This window comes from Bombina bombina, chromosome 5 (genome assembly GCF_027579735.1).
Source record: "Bombina bombina isolate aBomBom1 chromosome 5, aBomBom1.pri, whole genome shotgun sequence".
In the NCBI taxonomy this organism is placed as follows: Eukaryota; Metazoa; Chordata; class Amphibia; order Anura; family Bombinatoridae; genus Bombina; species Bombina bombina.
The window spans coordinates 630,030,442-630,050,269 of NC_069503.1; the positions used below are offsets into that span (position 1 = coordinate 630,030,442).

At 35.4% G+C, this 19,828-nt stretch overlaps 1 protein-coding gene across 3 annotated transcripts in view; it reads right to left on the reverse strand.

The window, feature by feature from the left end:
- The window catches only part of LOC128660660 (poly(rC)-binding protein 3-like), a 282,926-nt gene that overhangs the window by 88,697 nt on the left and 174,401 nt on the right, over nt 1-19,828 (reverse strand). For all 3 annotated transcript variants that reach the window (XM_053714597.1, XM_053714595.1, XM_053714596.1), the window contains exons 4-5: nt 7,210-7,233; nt 7,081-7,113 (exon numbers count right to left, since the gene is read on the reverse strand). In XM_053714597.1, coding sequence (XP_053570572.1) covers nt 7,081-7,113; nt 7,210-7,233 — 57 coding nt within the window. The remainder of the gene's footprint in view (nt 1-7,080; nt 7,114-7,209; nt 7,234-19,828) is intronic.

Here is a 19,828-nt window from a genome sequence, read left to right on the forward strand (position 1 = left end):
GGTGTTTAAAAATATATGTTCTATCTGAATCAAACAATAAAAAATTGGGTTTCATGTCCCTTTAATGTCCTTTAAATATAGGTTATATATATATATTTTTTTTTTTCTCTCCATGTTTTGTCACTAGCACTAATGACTTTGACAGCCTGGTAAAGACAGTTTGCCGACCTTGAACCATTAATAGAGGCAGGGTTGAAATGCTGTCACAATTTGCCCTTCACAAGACCCATAGAAAATAATAGCTCTTGTTATTGATCAGCAACAAACTTCAAAAGACTATTGATTTGCATCATTGATCCAGCCTTATCAATAAAGAGGTTTGTGTGTTTGCTTCAGGGCAAACTTCCATCATGTTTAGTGCAAAAATGTCTGTTGCAGGATGGTTAAAGTTATTATTGAGGAGACAAAGTCTGCTCTAGATTATAAATAAAGAATAATATATTTTACTTTCCTATTGAACATTTAAATATCCATAATCTAACAGACTAATATAATTGCTAAGCCTTTCTGAGGCAGTTGTAGTCGTTGTAGTAGTAGTTGTAGTGTTGTATCTATGATAATTTTAGATATTTAGCATAGAATACAAAAAGAAGATGATATCACAATAAAAATGAGCTAAAAAGATTCAGAGCCAGATTACAAGTGGAGCGGTATTTAACGCTCCCGCTTGAGGTGGATATCACAAACAGTAAAGGAACTGTATAATCCGTACTCACATCTAAGATCTGAATGACCGTCACTATCTCCCAACAGGCCGCGCTCCAAACTTTCACCCGTCCCATCTGCAAGGGACGTCATGCCTCCACGCCAGCCAGCTGTCTCTGGAAAAATGTAGATTAATAACACAAAAGGCCATGTTATTTCTTGGATTCAGAAGCTTCCGCAGTGAAGTGAATCCGTGCAGCATTTAGTAACTGTCTGGAAGTTAAACGCAATGTTATTAATCTGCACTTTTTCCGGAGACTGCTGACTGGCGTGGAGGCTTGACATCCCTTGCGGTTGGGACCGGTGAAAGTTTGGAGTGCTGCCTGTTGGGAGATCGTGATAGTCATTTAGATCTTAGAAGTTAGTACAGATTATACCGTTCCTTTGCTGTTTGTGATATCCGCCTAAGGAGTTCCTGTTGTCGGATTCTAATCAGATGGTCCGGATGCCATTTTAGAGGCTATGCAAATCTAGCCATACACTTGGACACTTTAGTTGCAAGGATTGCAAACTGTTTGAGGATACACTTTGTATTGAGTCTGTATAAATTCTGTTTTTAATTTGTGTGTATTATGTTCTGCTGATATTTTGTTTTTAAATTTCAAATTGTTAGTGTTTTATATATTTGGAGTAAAGCAAGTGCATTTTATATATATATATATATCTATTTCCCCCTAATCATTCACACTTAAGCACAATATTTTAGTTGTGCTCAAATAAGTTAACTTATTTTTCTATTGGATCTTAATTGGAGATGTGGGAGACCCTCTTTTCTTATTTGCTTGTTGTGTTTTACATTTTGCGCTGGTCTTTGATTTGTTTGATATCTTGAAAAGTTATCGCAAGATTCAGAATCAGGGACTGTCCCTCTCATATAGGAACAGTTAGGAGGTCTGAACCTGTGATAATAAATCCAAATAATGTTTTTGCATAAAGGGGAGAACTTGAAAGTACCATAGAGATGGGAAATGTCTCCCATAAAATTCCTTTCAAATGAGATGATCTAAAATGATCCTTCAGTACTGCAAGATCCCTCACAAGATTCTAGAGAGGCACATTTTTGCTATACTTCAATAAGGAACATTCCCTGCATTTCTGTATGTGAAGGGGAGACAAGCCCAAAGCCATATAGCACAGTATAACATGAGAATGTTGTTACATTTACATTTTGTGGTTCTTATTTATATTACTTTATATTTCAGAATGGGTCCTTTAAGTTTTATTATATTTAAGCTTGGTACTTTCTATTTTGTATTATTAATGCATTTAGATTCTGTATACATCAGTAATTTCATACATTCTTATTATGCTTTGAAAGTTTATGTGTTACGTTAACAAATTAGGATCATACTTTGTATATTTCTGTGTATCTTATACAAATTACATCACACTTTGCATTTGCTCTATTGTAAAATAAAATTGACAGCTTCAGAAATAGGGAGGGACAGAGGAGTTCCCTAAGGTTGAAAAGGGGAGTTCTAAGGGTATGTCTGAAGCTTTCTCACAATTCTTAAGAAATGCTTTAAGCCTCAACTGATTTATCTAACCAGTTGTATGCAGGTGAAGTTTGATCAAAATTCACAATACACTTATTTAACTGACATAAAAGTAATATATACTAAACTAGAGACAAAAGCAAGATAAATTTTAATGAAAACATTTTAGTTTACTTTGTATTTTCTGCAGGTGCTCTCCTGTTAACATCACTCTGCCCTGTAAAATTCCCTATCCCAAAGAGCCTCATTACTTTCTATGGAAGGCATCTCTCTTGGACTTTCAGGTTCCACCCTTTTTCTTATAGAATTAAGTCAGTTCAGTCAGTTTTATTTTAAATGGTAAAAATAGAAAGTGCAATGAAATTTGTAAAGTATGATCCTAATTTGTTAAAGTTACAAAGAAACTGTCAAATCATAAGCAGAATTTGTAAAATCAGAATCCTTAATACACTGCTGTATCTAAATGCATTAAAATACAAAATAGAAAGTGAAAAGTTTAAATGTAAAAAAACTTAAAAGACAAAATCTGAAGTCTAAAGAAATTTAAAATACAAAGCACAAATTGTAAATGCAGCAAAACTGTCATACCATGCAGTACTATATTGCACGGGCTTGTCTTTCCTTCACATCCAGAAATGCAGGGAACATCCCTTGTAGAAGTATAGCAAAACCCTTTTAGAATCTTGTGATTGTTTCACAGTGCTAGAGGATCACTTCATAGCATCTCATCTGAGCGTATTGCTTAGAACATCAGACCATCAGTCAAATGTCCAATTCAAATCTCTGATCTGGACCCTAGCCCTGCATTCCCTCTCAACCGCAAAAACACATCATGAGCATGCAGTTATTCTTTCAAATGAATACCTACATCAGATCAAATCTCTGGCTGTGCAGCCTTATGTTAGCCACATAAACAAATGAGATTATATCCAGGTCCTGCAACTTCTCTGTCGGTTATATAGTAAAGTCAGATCAGACACCTTGCCCTGCAATTTCTATAAGCCACATATCCACATTAGTATCTAGGATTCAGCTTTTTATATATTTTATTCTCTCTTGAAAAAGGCACAATTTTACTGAAACGCCTTGAGCGTTATTATTAAAGCTGTAATTTTATTTTTATAAAACGTATGTTTTAATTATTAGTCCTGTTGGAACATGTGTTCATTTATCTGGTGGATGCGGTTTTCTTGAAAGAGGACAAAATAAACGCTGCTGATTTCTATCCATCCTGTGAGTACTTTCCATTTAGTAATTTCTTTAGGGTAGACAATACTTCACTATTTTAAATTAGTTTTTTCAAGATCCGCTCAGCTTTTGGAAGATGCAACTGGTGGGACAGAAGGGTTGCCTCTTTGTGTACAATTGAATCCAAATCGGTCTAGTGAGAGACCTTGGAAGGCTGCATCTTCCAAAAGGGAAGTGTTATCTATATTGTATCTATAACTGTAACTAATCTTGTTTACATATTCACATTAGACCCGAGATATCACTCCAAGGAAATTCACCCCCTCTCAGCCACATGTCCACTTCAGACCTCTGATTAGACTCATGACCCTGTAGACCCTCTGAACGATATGCCACATCAAGCATCACATTAGGTGCATAAGTCTGCAGACCCTCTGTCAATCACATAGCAACAAAAGACCATATATCCAAATCAGACCTTATATTAGACCTCAATCTCCAACAGATTCTTACCTTAATATTGCCCTGCTGGCTGCCCACTCGGCTGCTATTTACTTACTGTAAGGTGGAAGCAGCTGGATCTAGCTGTCACACTGAATGGCAGCCAGGCAGAAACATGATGCGTGGTAGAAGAAACACAGCCTTGGGGGCCCATTTATCAAGGAGCTTGTGGGCCCATGTTTCTGGTGAGTCTGAAGACTCACCAGAAACAGCAGTTATGAAGCAGCGGTCTAAAGACCGCTGCTTCATAACCATGTCCGCCTGCTCTGAGCAGGCGGACAGACATCGCTGGAATTTAACCCGATCGAGCTGCTGGTGCAATGCTGAATACAGAGAGCGTATTGCTCTCCGCATTCAGCAATGTCTGTCGGACCTGATCCGCACTGTTGGATCAGGTCCGACAGACATTTGATAAATAGGCCTCTTGATTTTGAAATCCAAGACACATTAACAAAAATAGACATTTATGTCTCATATTTGTTTTACATATAATTTACCAGGTAGTTAATTGAAATACCAGACTGCCCAGTTTAATGCTGGACACTTGGGAAGTCCAGACCTGATGCAGATAAACCACTCCTCCTTGGCCTTATGTTACATGCACAGCAGACATGTTCATTTTTTACACTTCAGTACAGATTCCTGGTGGCAGGAGATAATATGCACAAACCATTCACCAGGGATTTGTATTTGCATACTGAAAAGTCCAAGGAAGGAAAACCTAAAAACACCAGAGATGAAATCCAGTCTATTTCATCATTGCTAACATTATTACTAATACTATCAGTATTATATACTATCACTATCCTTATTTTCATTGTGCTATATTATAATGCTGTTTCCCTGACACAAGCTTAATTTTATACTTTCCAGACCATTACACTTGAAGTACTTATGTAGGTTGTATAATTGAAAGCAGAAGAGTTTCCCTTCTGGACATAATAATGTTTTTATTTTGTCTGTTAAATGTTTTCAATATAAAGTGACTTGTTCTCTAGGTAGTTTGCTTTGGGAAGACACGTTTAATGATTCCATTATTGAGAAGAGACTTTTAAAAGCTCCATGGGAAATAGGCTTCATGACTAACCACTGTATTAGACTTTTATTAACACAATGGTCTTAATGTATTAAAGCCATAGCAGACAAATATTGTGTTCTGCCTTTATATTGTGATATACATTATGCTATTTTACACACTGAAATGGATTGTACTCTGTATGAAAATGTAAGTAATTTGATAACTGAAATGCTTTTAGGTTATTGATTAATGATGTTAAGGCAGGTAAATTGTATGCTTTCCTCATCTGAGGTTGTACTGTCAGAAACGCCACTGACACTACCGTGTTCAAGTTCACCCTCCCTATTCCTGGCTGCTAGTCAGCATCAGGTGGAGGGATTCCTTAAAAAAGAGTGACTATGACAAAAACATATTTGTAAACAACTGGGGCCAGAGACAATCCAAGGTCAGGGCAGGTGCCTGGCAATGCCGTTTATTAATCCGAGGTCAGTGCAGGCAGCTGGCAAGGCAATGTCGTTAATGAATTCGAGGTCAGGGTAGGCCAAGTTACAAACAGACCGAGAGCAAAGAATAAGTGCTAGATTGTTGGAAACAGGCCAACAAGCAACGCAAAGACAGACTGACACTACGTGTAAAGGCCAAGGGATGTGACTAGCAACAGATAAACAATGTGTATGGTCACCTGCATAAGTGCATAAGCAAAGTATTCTATGATGCTGACCACTAGGAAGCTGAGAAGCACATGCATGCGGATAGCGAAAATGGGAACAAGAAAGAACACCTGCGACATAGCAAACAAGTTGACGCGGGTGCTGCACATGAACACGAGCAAGTGATCCCCGCATAGAAGTGCAACCCTAATGACCAGAGACCGACAGCCGCCACCCCGGCAGGGAAGGTACCTGACATGTACATTGTAAAAATAGTAATTGAAAAGTGTGTTTCTAAACAGCTTGTCTGAAATCTTGTAGAATGGTACTTATAAATAATTGTAATAATAATAAAAATAATTATTTATTTTTATCGCACAGTTCTTCCAAAAGCAGACTCTTTATGTTGGGGGTAAGATAAGAAAGACACAATGATGGGAGATCATTGCTGAAAATAGTGTTGGAGAAGTTACACCTCTATTTGTTTGCAGAATAATAGAATGTAATAAAATGTAATGTAACAATAATATAAGGTAAAATAAACTACAATATAATAAAGATAAATATTACTAATAAGCAGAGGAAAGTGGAAAGTTTGTCTGAAGAAAAATATATAGATAAAATAAGCAATAAAAGGAAATGAATACAAGAAGAGGCGGTATAGGTGGCTCTATTGGCAATTGTACACATTTTATTTAATTTATAAGAAGGTATCTGAAAAAGTTTTTTTATTTCAAATAGATGTTTATTTGCTAATGGAATATCAGGAGGATTGTTCCCCTTCACCAGTAAAGCTGTAGGAGGTGTCACTATCAGCCCATGAGAAATGGTACTCAGGACACTAAAGTCAAAATTAAACTTTCAGGATTGAGATTGAGCATGCGATCAAAAATGTGCAAAATCTATTTTATATGCGGATTCTGATGCGCCAGTTCCTACTGAGCATGTACAAGAGGTCACAGTATCTACGTATATTTGTGATTGGTTGAGGGCTGCCACATGATTGGGGTCATGATCATAGAAAATGCAAGAAACTGAAATTTGTCAGAAAAAAAAATCTACTTCTCATTTGAAATTCAAAATAAGTGCTATTGCATTGTCTTTTTATTAAATGATTGATGATTATGCAAATGTACTGTTTTAATGGCTGTTAAAACTTTTTTTTAATTAAATACTGACTTTTGAGTTGAAGAAATATTGGAGTGGGAATAGAAGGGAAATACATTTTATTGTTTCATTTTTAGAATAAATGCATCCATATACCTATGTTGATTACTATATTATATAGTATATGCTGTATATTACAAAAGATTGTTATAAAGTATATTTATGTTTCTAAAAAAAATCCCAGCAATATAAATTAAGGAGAAATTACTGTTTGGTTTGTTGTTATTAGGTAAGAAAAATATTTTTTGGCCACTGAGTGACAGTCTTACTCTCTTTTTTCTGAAATAATATGTACAGAGGGAATTTAAACATTCTCTGAAAGAAAGAAACAAGAAAGAAAAATCAATATTCTTACCTCCTCTCTCATCTTTTTAACGGTCTCCCCTTTCTGTGAAGGAAACAAAATGACAAAGTGAAAAATGAATAGATGCTATTGCTTGGTATTGTACAGAAGAGGCAGACAATGAAATGATAGTATACTGACCTTTCCGATAATGCTTCCTACCTCCTGAAACAGAACAGAAATATTTACATGAGTTAACAAGCACAGATATTAAATGCATTTTAGGGTATATGAGGTGCACTGGAATATAGAATATAGCTACAACCCTATGGATCAAATGTGTGGATATGTGAGAGTAGGGCAGTGCCTGTTTTAAGGGATATGAAACCCAAAAACAGAGCATACCAAAAACAGAGCATACCAAAAACAGAGCATACCATTTTTAAAATGTTTCCAATTTACTTAAATTTTCATGTTTGCTTCTCTCACATAGGGGCATATGTATCAAGCTCCGATTGGAGCTTGATGCCCCATGTTTCTGGCGAGCCTGCAGGTTCGCCAGAAACAGCAGTTATGAAGCAGCGGTCACAAAGACCGCTACTCCATAACCTGTCCGCCTGTCTGAGCAGGAGGACAGAGATCGCCGGAAATCAACCCGATCGAGTACGATCGGGTTGATTGACACCCACTGCTGGTGGCCCATTGGCCGCGAGTCTGCAGGGGGCGGTGTTGCACCAGCAGCTCTTGTGAGCTGCTGGTGCAATGCTGAATACAGCGAGCATATTGCTCGCCGTATTCAGCGAGGTCTGGCAGACCTGATCCGCAGTGTCGGATCAGGTCCGCCAGACCTTGATAACTTGGGGCCATGGTATTATTTGTCGAACAGATGCCTAGGTAGGTGTCTGCAGCACTATATTGCAGGAAATAGTGCCATCTAGTGCTCTTTGTTCTTTCAAAACTGCTACCATATAGTGCTCTAGACAAGTGAACGCTCCTAAGCTTACGACCCTTCTTTTCATAAAAATATGTTACATGAACATGTTCACACTTATTAAGTATGAACAGCCTAGCGATGAGGGCAAGTGTGTTCTTATCAGTGAGAAGAAGAAAAGTATGAGCATAGTGCACAGCCATGAATTGAGCATTCTTGCTTGGGGCTGTAGAGCTCCCAACTTCTCCTCTTACTGTGGGATTGTCAAAGTTTGGAAACTTCGTTCCACTGTCCTTTCCTCATGGACTACCTGACTAAACCCATGACCTGCCCTAACTACACCCACAGTCTGTCCATTCTCAATCATGGCTAGCCTTTGACTCAACCCTTCAGGTCATGGCTTCACCCACAAAGCATCAAAGGCCTCCAGGAGATGATGGGAGGTCTGATTCCCTTTAAATGTTTCTAAATGTTTCTAAAGTGAAGCTAGAGACTGTCTGATCCTCTGAATATGGTCTGCACTTATTCTGTTCAGAACGGCCCACAATAAGCCAATCCCCCTTACTGGACACCTGCATCTCCACAGAATACCCCTGACTTTGCCCACACTGTTTTCCCCACTCAGTCTAGAGATATTTTAGAACTACTTTTTCCATGATGCTTAGGAACTCTTAAGTCCAGTTGAGCATGATGGGAAATGTAGTTCTAAAACATCTGGATTGCCAAGATTCGACATCACTGGTCTAGGCCTTCCAGCTCCAGATGGCATTTAAGAAATGTTATTAGGTGTTTTTATACAACCCTTTTGGGACCATGGATGGTAAATAAAAAGATTTAGATTACTGCATTTCCTCCCCATGCTAAAGAACATAATGATAGAATATTGGTGTTCGATCATATACACTTTATTGAAGATACCGTGGTGTAAAATTGCAAACATGCAGTTGAACTGACCCAACCTTAATGCAGCAATATTTTTACAAGTTTAAATAGAAAGTGTTAGTGAATAAATGGGGGGGGGGGGGGGTGTTGATCAAAACTTTGCTGAGCCAGACATGAAAAAAAATGTTGACACTCGCATGGGCTGCCCTCAGACAACTATCTAAAAAAAGTTTTGTGAGTTGTGAGAGATATCCCATAGAAAGTAATAAAGCTCATTCAAAAGGGAAAGTTTGCTGGAAAAAACAAAGTTAACAGGGAGAAGGGGGTGCCTGCAGTCAATACAAATCAGGTTACTCTGTTTTCAGAGTATATTACTATACAATAATTTCTACTTTTGTATAGATGTGTTTTTTTTATTAGGGTAATGAGTGTTTTGCGTATTTTGACACAATCTCGCCACCTTTTTGCTTGCGAGAAAAAACAGCAAGATCTACAGGAGGAAATGTTTAGACAATATACTAAACCTGCGGAGAAAGTTCAGCTATGACCGTGGAAGTCCCCTGTTCAGCCCACTTGCAGAGGCAGGGAAAATCATTTTATAATAAGGAAATCAATATGCTTTGTATTTTGTATTATAAATATTCATTTCACAGCATTTTTTCCATGTGCAGTGTAGTTTTATTACGATTTCTACTATGTGCTATAAATACATTTTGTCTTGCATAATTTTATTCAGATTTTTATTTTTTCCATAAATTACGTTTTTTGCAGAAACATGTTGGCATGACTTTTAATTTGATTAAACAACTTTTTCGAGAGACACATTGTTGTCAAGGTAAAAATTGCCTTTATTGAGACAAGGACTTCATAGTAAAAAAATCTCACAAGCCCAGAGAGCTTTAGATAATCAGGCCCTTATTGTCATATATTCTTGTTTAATAGACACATGCAAGAGAGACATATTTCCTCTTTGGAATTCATACCTAGCATTTTAAATACAGATAGAAATAACTTTGCCTAGTGCTGAATGCAACCTAACTCCCCTGATGCACAATCACAAGGCAAAATGTTCATACATTTATGACATGAAGGATTCTTACTAACATGGTAGACAGCGAAGAGAACAATTTATTATCAATTGGTCACTTTGGGAATTGTATTTACGAATATAGCAGTACAGAAAATAACTACTTTGCAGTTTCCTATTATATTTAGTAGCTTGCGCTAATCCCTATACTGACATGGAAAAGACAATGATTACTTTATACTTAACCTTAGGAAATGCTAGTATTGCATATCTTAAAGGCAATGAAACACTTTGGGATTGTAATATAAAAATGTTTATTTATGCACAGCAAATAAAAACAAAAAACTTTGCAACACAGTTTTATTATATGTTGCCCCCTTTTCCTGTAATTTAATTGTAATTAAATAATTATGTTTTTTCCATATCTGAGAATTGGAACTGCATGCTGCAGATTTCACAAGCATAACCACACTGCATATATATGCCTAAATGGCCTCAACAGACATGATAATATAATGCAAAGCTATGCAATTTATACTAACAAAATGACTGTGGCATGCCATTTATACTCTAGTAACAAGTAAAGAAAGTTTTCATATTCAATTGGTATTTATTATAAGGTGTATTATGTCTCTTAACAATCCCATCTTGGTAACCCCATACATAATAAACTTGAACTGACAACAAAGTCATATACATATTACAAATATAATTTATATTCACATTTCTCACTTTGTTTTCAACTTAATGGAACATAAAAGTGCTAAAAAGAAAATACAGTAATGTGAGCATTTTATTATTGTATGTATGTGTTTAACTCATAGTTAAGGTTAGCTACAGAGCACAGTGCAATACTGTGTGCTAGCTGGGCACATCTGGTGAGCCAAATGACAAGAGACAAATGTATGTAGCCACCAATCACCAGTAGTGCATTGCTACTCTTGAGAATATCTAGGTATGCTTTTCAATAATTTAACAAATTAATTGATAATAGAATTATATTGAAAAATCTATTAAAATGGTATAATCTATTTGAACCATGAAAGTTTAATTACAAAATTAAAGCCAACCTGGATTATTTAAAATGCATGTTCCATAGAAAAGCATCAAACATAAACTGTAAAGCACACACACATTAAAATGTCATATTTATATCATAAGGGTTCTGAAGCTGAATGTGCTGCTTAATAAATATGACTCAGTGGTTATGGGTCAAATGTTGTGCTAATCTAGGTTAGCAACGTCTAACACTCCTCCATTGCTTATCACTTTTGTTACTAAACTAGATTAATCTGAGTTGAGTCTTTGATCGTATGTTTTTTACTTTATATAAGACATCATGCATTCCTTTAACACCGTTTCCATTAATATAAAAAACACTATACTTACTGTAAATACAAAGCCATGTAGGTATATAAATCTATCAAGTTTACTTCCTGATAGCAACAAGAAAAATCAACAGTAAAATATAGCTGGAATATTGTTCTTACTTTCAAGAATTAAGGGTTACATTAACAGTAATACGCAAGCAATAAGGGGTTTATCGCGGCAGTTTGCGCGTCAGGTTTTTCACTCGTATTACAAGTTGGATGTAAACATGATCACTTGAGCGCAATTGAAGTTCAAGGGATATTGAAACCAATTTTTTCCTTTTAGGATTCAGATAGAGCATGCATCTTTTTAATTTACTCCTATTATCAATTTTTCTTTGTTCTCTTGGTATCTTTATTTGAATAAGAAGGAATATAAGCTTACAAGCCGGTCCATTTTTGGTTCAGACCTCTGGGTAGCGCTTGCTGATTGGTGGCTACATTTAGCGACCAATCGACAAGCACTACCCAGGTGCTGAACCAAAGATGGGCCGGCTCGTAAGCATTCAATCCTGTTTTTTCTAATCAAGCTATCAGGAGAACGAATTTGAATGTTGCTTAAAATTTCATGCGCTATCTAAATCATGAAAGAAAAATGTTGGGTCCCGTATCCCTTTAATGTGTGTGTGGTTATCGCAACATCAAAGCTTTGGTTAAAGGGATACTAAACCCAATTTTTTTTCTTTCATGGTTCACGTAGAGCATGCAATTTTAATCAACTTTCTAATTTACTCCTTTTATCAAATTTTCTTTGTTCTCTTGCTATCTTTATTTGAAAAACAAGAATGTAAGCTTAAGAGCCGGCCCAGTTTTGGTTCAGAACCTGGGTAGGGCTTGCTGATTGGTGGCTAAATGTATCCACCAACGAAAAATGCTTACAATTGCATGCTCTATCTGAATCATGAAAGAAAAAATGTGGGTTTATTATCTTTTTAACTGTTTCGCAAAACAAAAGAGTGCCGCAAAACACGTAAAAAATAAATTACAAAGTACAGTTAAACTCATAATAACACCATCTAATAAAAATTATTTTAAAAAAATTGCACAAAAAAAGTTATAAAGGCTCATAGATATGAGGTCTCAGGTGTATATGTATATGTATATATATGTATATATATAGATATGAGGTCTCAGGTGTATATGTATATGTATATATATATGTATATATATATAGATATGAGGTCTCAGGTGTATATGTATATGTATATATATGTATATATATATATATAGATATGAGGTCTCAGGTGTATATGTATATATATATGTATATGTATATATATATGTATATATATAGATATGAGGTCTCAGGTGTATATGTATATGTATATATATATGTATATATATAGATATGAGGTCTCAGGTGTATATGTATATGTATATATATATGTATATATATAGATATGAGGTCTCAGGTGTATATGTATATGTATATATATATATATATATGTATATGTATATATATGTGTATATATATAGATATGAGGTCTCAGGTGTATATGTATATATATATATATATATATATATATATATATATATATATATATATAAATGTCTATATATGAGTACATATGTATTTATATGTGTATTTATGTATTTACAGAAATATATACACATATAAACACATAAATACATATGTACACATATATAGACATACATAGAAGTGCATTGGTGCCCTTTGCAGTTAAAGGGACATTATACACTCAGTTTTTCTTTGCATAAATGTTTTGTAGATTATCTATTTATATAGCCCATAAAGTTTTTTTCTTTTAAAAAATGTATAGTTTTGCTTATTTTTAAATAACATTGCTCTGATTTTCAGACTCCTAACCAAGCCCCAAAGTTTTATGAGAATACTGTCAGCTACCTTCTCCAGCTTGCTCCTGTTTGTGTAAAGGGTCTTTTCATATGCAAAAGAAGGGGGAGGGGGAGTGTCTTATTTCCTACTTGCAGTGGGCTTTCCAGCTGCCTTTTCAACAGAGCTAAACTGAGAGCTTCTAAGTAAGTTTTTTATACAGTTTTATACTGGATTTTTATATCAGTATCTGTGCATCTTATTCTTTATAGTAGTGTCTATTACATGCAGTTATATGAAAATGAGTGTATACTGTCACTTTAAGTAGATGAAAACATGTAAAAACATATTTATGCAATATTCATATTTAATAAAGTGTTACAGTGTGTATTTTCTGTAAATATTTCACATATTTCAATATTACAATGTTCTGCACATAGCATTTGTAAATATATATTCATATATATATATATATATATATATATATATATATATATATATATATATATATATATATATATATATAAATATTTATTTTACCAAAAAAATCATATATATAGATATATATATTTAAGAATAAATAAAACATTTTCTGCTATGTGAAGAACATTGGAATGTAAAATATTCATATTTCCATGTCAGGTTAGTGCAATTGAGAATATGCAATCAGGTTTGCGTGTGAGTAGGGTGGGGTTTTTTTTGCTCCATTGATGGGCGTTGGGTTAACACACTACTGAAAACAGTTTACTTTCAACTCATAATACGAGTAAAAACCCGACACACTCAAAAATGTTACATCTAGCAGGAGAGTTAAATAGCGCTCCACTTGTAATCTAGCCCATATTGTTTAAAGTAATTGTAAACTTTAACAAACTAAAGGCCAGTATTAAATAATATTCTTAAAAACAGGGGCACTTTAAGTCATTAAAGTTTACAATGATGCTTATTTTTTTAAATACATACCTTTGCGTTATGGTAAACATAACGCTGATCCTCCACCCGCATCTGCTTACTTGATTAGCATATGGATGACAAATCCGGCTTCCTCCAATCGTTGCGTTGCCCCACAAGCTGGACACCAAAGGGGGTACACAACGATTGAAGAAAGCTGGATTTGTCATCGATCTGCTAAAGAAAGCAGGAGCTGCGGGCGGAGGATCGGCGTTATGTTTACCATAACGCAAAGATAAGTGCTTTAAAAAATAAGCGTCTTTGTAAACTTTAATGAATTAAAGTGCCCCAGTTTTTAAGAGTATTATTTAATACCGGCCTTTAATTTGTTAAAGATTACAATCACTTTAAGACAGCCTACTTAAAAAGACATTATACACTAGATTTTTCTATGCATAAATGTTTTGTAGATGATCCATTTATATAGCCCATCTGGTAGTGTTTTTATAAAAATGGATACTTTGCTTATTTTTTAATAGCATTATGCTGATTTTCAGACTCCTAACCACGCCCCAAAGTTTTAGATGTATACTAATGTCTACAGACTCCTGGTTGTGTAATGGGCCTTTTCATATGCAGGGAAGGGGGGAGAGGTAGAGTTTCTTCTCTTCCTGCTTTCCCAGACCCTTTCACTTGGTGTCCCAGCCTAACCTCATCAACAGTGCTAAACTGGGAGCTTCTAAGTAAGTCTTTAAAGGTTTTATACTGGATTTTAGATCAGTATCTGTGCATATTCTTCTTTATAGTAGTGCCTATTACACACAGTTAAATGAAAATTGGTGTATACTGTCCCTTTAAATATGTCTTCATGGAAATAATTTTATCAAGTGAAGGAAGCAAATTTGATAGGAGAAATAAATTATATTTTTTATTTTATTGTACACTGTGCCTGTGTAATGAAAGTTTTGCTATCCATTTTCTTTGTATCTGATTAATTATAACACCATATGATGTACTGTAACTTTTTAAATGCTAATATAAAAATCCTTTAATTGTCTGCAGCAAATTTATCACCATCCATACTTTACAAAATATATTTGAATATTATGTCCTTCCTAGAGGCCTTCTGTATTAACATACCTGGTTATTATTCAATTCTAAAAATTGTCTCTCTCTATGGAGCTTATAATGAGACATTATAATACAAATAGACACAAGAGAGCTATGTGCTCCCCAGGAAAAAAATATGGAATAAGTTATGAATAAAGGGGACATAGCAGAAAGACTGAAAAGTTTAATGACAGTTTAATCCTATGCAAAATGAAGACACTTTTGGGACAATGTACCAAGATATCAAGAATTAGTACTGAACTGGCACTGAGACAGATTTTGAATGTGTTTCTCAGCTCAGAGACAAAGAAAGATAATATTTCTCAACAGATATAAATCTCTTGGACTTTATAGTTTGTTTTTAAAACTGTTTTCAAAATTCAGACCCTCTATGGACTTGTTTGTGTCTTCACTGTAACAATAATAGTAAACATGAGTTTATTTTAACATGAAACATAATGTTTAAATGGCCATGAAACCCAAATTAGTTATTTAAAGGGATATTATTGCAGTGAATCATGTCCGCCCGACATCGCTAGATGCTGACAGCATACGCTGTCAGCATTCAACGTTGCACAAGCATGAAAGACCTGAAACTTTGCGAGTAGAAAGCAGCATCAGCTGCTTAATAAATCTACCCAAAAGTGTTTAACCACCACAACTGGGTTTAAATACATAGTTAAAAGACCTAAGTCAGGACATAGGTTCCTGACTTGTTTGTAAAGCAATACCCCCTGCTCATGTACGTCCAATGACGGAAAGGGTAAGAAGCAGATGCTTTTTACATTGCAGAAAGCAGGCTTGCATTTGCTGCTTTGTACATAGAGACCATGGAAATATCATGGGGAATTCAATGCACAGCATAAGAAAATCACTGTAATATTTGTAGCTACAACGAAATTCATGATAAAATGATTTGAAAACGGGGTTCTCTGGTGCATTTGAATGGCCTAAGATTTAAATACTGTACAAACACCTAATCCAAGAGCTCTTCTAACGGACTGGAACAGTGCCAATGATAAAACGTATAACCTTCTGAAAAAGTTAAATTAACTGTTAAAGAAAGGAGGGTAATCTTGTCTGTTGCTCAGGACCGCCTATGTAGGATACACAAATGTGGAGATTGATTGAAACATTTCACTGGAGAGCTTTAAACAGTTTACTGTACATCAAGTTAATTAAAGGGACACAAAGCCCTAATTTTTTTCCTTTCATGATTCAAATAGAGAATGCAATTTCAAACAACTTACTCATTTGTTTAATTATCTTCTCTTTGTTGAAAATCATACCTAGGTAGGCTCAGAAGCAGCAATTCACTACTGGGAGCTAGCTGCTGATTGGTGACTGCATATATATTCCATTTGTCATTGGCTATTCCAAAGTGTTTAGCTAACTCCCAGTAGTGCATTGCTCCTCCTTCAACAAAGATACCAACAGAACGAAGCAAATTTCATTATAGAAGTAAAATAGCGAGTTGTCTAAAATTGTACGCTCTATCTGAATCATGAAAGAAAAAAATGTGTGTTTCACCCACCCTATAAAATTGTGGCAAAGATGTGATGTATAATATGCAGATCATTGGCAAATCCGAAAACAGCTTAAAACCGTGATCATTGCTATAACAATATGCGCAATGTTTTTAAGATACAGAGTGAGCGACAAGAGTAATTTAAAAGAGACCTGCAGTGTGTTAAGTCTATTTCACATGCTTGTAAAATTAACCAGGACACTTCTACTTAAAAGAATTGTTCCTATTAAGATAAATGTTTTCTTTGTTTTACATATGTTCCATTCACTGGCATCCTGGAATTGTGTTGTGCGTGATGGGGAAATGAGGGATGTAAGCAGGTGTCAATTAACACTTACTGGCAGATGCTCATTAAGTTTAAATCTAAATTGACTGATGGATTAGAGTGGAACCGTATCTAATGCCAAATGAGCACTCAGGATTGATATGAGGCTCCTAAAAACACAATAGCAATTACTTTCCAATTAATCCTTCATTATTATAGAGAACTTTCTCTAACACAGAATCTATCAAATGTATGGGCCATTTAATCCTAAGTACCATAAGCAGTAACATATCCTACCATAAGTAAGTCATGCAGGGATATATTATTGTAAAATGCCTGAAAGCTTAGTTCTGGTAAGTAAATGTTAGTTAAACCGGTTAGTGCCAGTTTAATGAAAATAAAGTGTTTTGTATCATGCAGTTATTAGTACAGTAGCGGTTTACTTGTTTAACTGATTCAAATATATACTCACAAGACACATGTGTCAAAATGGGGTACAGATCTGTGCGTTTCTCAGTGCACATATCTTTATATTACCCAGGCAGTTTCTCAAACCTGGGCCAGAGTGATCCTATGTATGCTTCCACTGCAACCTCCTCAACCAATCCGTGAGGCTGTGACATAATTAACATACGGCTAGATTACTAGTCTTGCGTTAGGCTTAAAAAGCAGCGTTGGCCGGTCCCAACGCTGCTTTTTAACGCCCGCTGGTATTAGGAGTCTTGAAGGTACAGGTGTACCGCTCACTTTTTTTGTCCAGACTTGGAAATACCGCAAATCTACTTACGTAAATTGCATATCCTCTTTTTTTAATGGGACTTGCATAGCGCCGGTATTACGAGTCTGACAAAAAGTGAGCAGTAGACCCTCTCCTGTCAAGCCTGGTACCGCATATTAAAGTCAGTAGTTAAGAGTTTAACACTACGACGCCGTAGCATAAAACTCTTAACTAAAGTCCTAAAAAGTACACTAACACCATAAACTACCTATAAACCCCTAAACCGAGGCCCCCCACATCGCAAACACTAAATTTACATTTTTAACCCCTAATCTGCCGAACCGGACATTGCCGCCACTATAATAAATATATTAACCCCTAAAACGCTGCACTCCAGCCCCGCAAACATTAGTTAAATATTATTAACCCCTAATCTGCCGTCCCTAACATCGCCGACACCTACCTACATTTATTAACTCCTAATCTGCCGCCCCAAAGTCGCCACCACTATACTAAAGTTATTAACCCCTAAACCTAAGTCTAACCCTAAACCTAACACCCCCTAACTTAAATATAATTAAAATAAATCTAAATAAAATTACTATAATTAACTAAATTATTCCTATTTAAAACTACAGTAAATACTTACCTGTAAAATAAACCCTAAGCTAGCAACAATATAACTAATAGTTACATTGTAGCTAGCATAGGGTTTATTTGTATTTTACAGGCAAGTTTGTATTTATTTTAACTAGGTAGAATAGTTACTAAATAGTTATTAACTATTTAATAACTACCTAGCTAAAATAAAGACAAATTTACCTGTAAAATAAAACCTAACCTAAGTTACAATTACACCTAACACTACACTATAATTAAATAAATTAACTAAATTAAATACAATTAAATACAATTAAATAAAATTATCTAAAGTACAAAAACAAACAAACACTAAATTACAGAAAATAATAAACAAATTACAAGATTTTTAAACTAATTACACCTAATCTAATCCCCCTAACAAAATAAAAAAGCCCCCACAAAATAAAAAAAGCCCTACCCTACACTAAATTACAAATAGCCCTTAAAGGGGCCTTTTGTGGGGCACTGCCCCAAAGTAATCAGCTCTCTTACCTGTAAAATAAAATAACAAATCCCCCCAAAATTAAAACCCACCACCCACACAACCAATCCAATCAGCCAATAGAATGCGAGCTCAATCCTATTAGCTGATTGCATCAGCCAATAGGATTTTTTCTACCTTAATTCCGATTGGCTGATAGAATTCTATCAGCCAATCGGAATTGAAGGATTGCCATCTTGGATGACATCACTTAAAGGTACCTTCATTCTGTGTTAGCCATCGATTGAAGAGGATGCTCCGTGTCAGATGTCTTGAAGATGGACCCGCTCCGCGCCGGATGGATGAAGATAGAAGATGCCGTCTGGATGAAGACTTCTGCCCGTCTGGAGGACCACTTCCCCCGGCTTGGATGATGACTTCTCCCGGCTTCGTTGAGGACTTTGGCCTGGTTGGGTGAAGACTTCTCCCGGTAAGTTGATCTTCAAGGGGTTAGTGTTAGGTTTTATTAAGAGGGTACTGGGTGGGTTTTAGAGTAGGGTTGGTTGTGTGGGTGGTGGGTTTTAATGTTGGGGGGGGATTTGTAATTTTTTTTACAGGTAAGAGAGATGATTACTTTAGGGCAATGCCCCACAAAGGCCCTTTTAAGGGCTATTTGTAATTTAGTGTAGGGTAGGGCTTTTTTTATTTTGGGGGGGCTTTTTTATTTTGTTAGGGGGATTAGATTAGGTGTAATTAGTTTAAAAATCTTGTAATTTGTTTATTATTTTTTGTAATTTAGTGTGTTTTTTTTTGTACTTTAGATCATTTTATTTAATTGTATTTAATGTAGTTCATTTATTTAATTATAGTGTAGTGTTAGGTGTAATTGTACTTAGGTTAGGTTTTATTTTACAGGACAATTTGTATTTATTTTAGCTAGGTAGTTATTAAATAGTTAATAACTATTTAGTAACTATTCTACCTAGTTAAAATAGGTTTAGGGTTATACTATATAGTTATAGTTATAGTTATAGGGGCGGAGACGTTGGAGGCGGCAGATTAGGGGTTAATAAATGTAGGTAGGTGGCGTCGATGTTAGGGCCGGCAGATTAGGGGTTAATAATATTTAACTAATGTTTGCAAGGCGGGAGTGCGACGGTTTAGGGGTTAATATGTTTATTATAGTGGAGGCGACGTTGGGGGCAGCAGATTAGGGGTTCGTAAGTATAATGTAGGTGGCGGT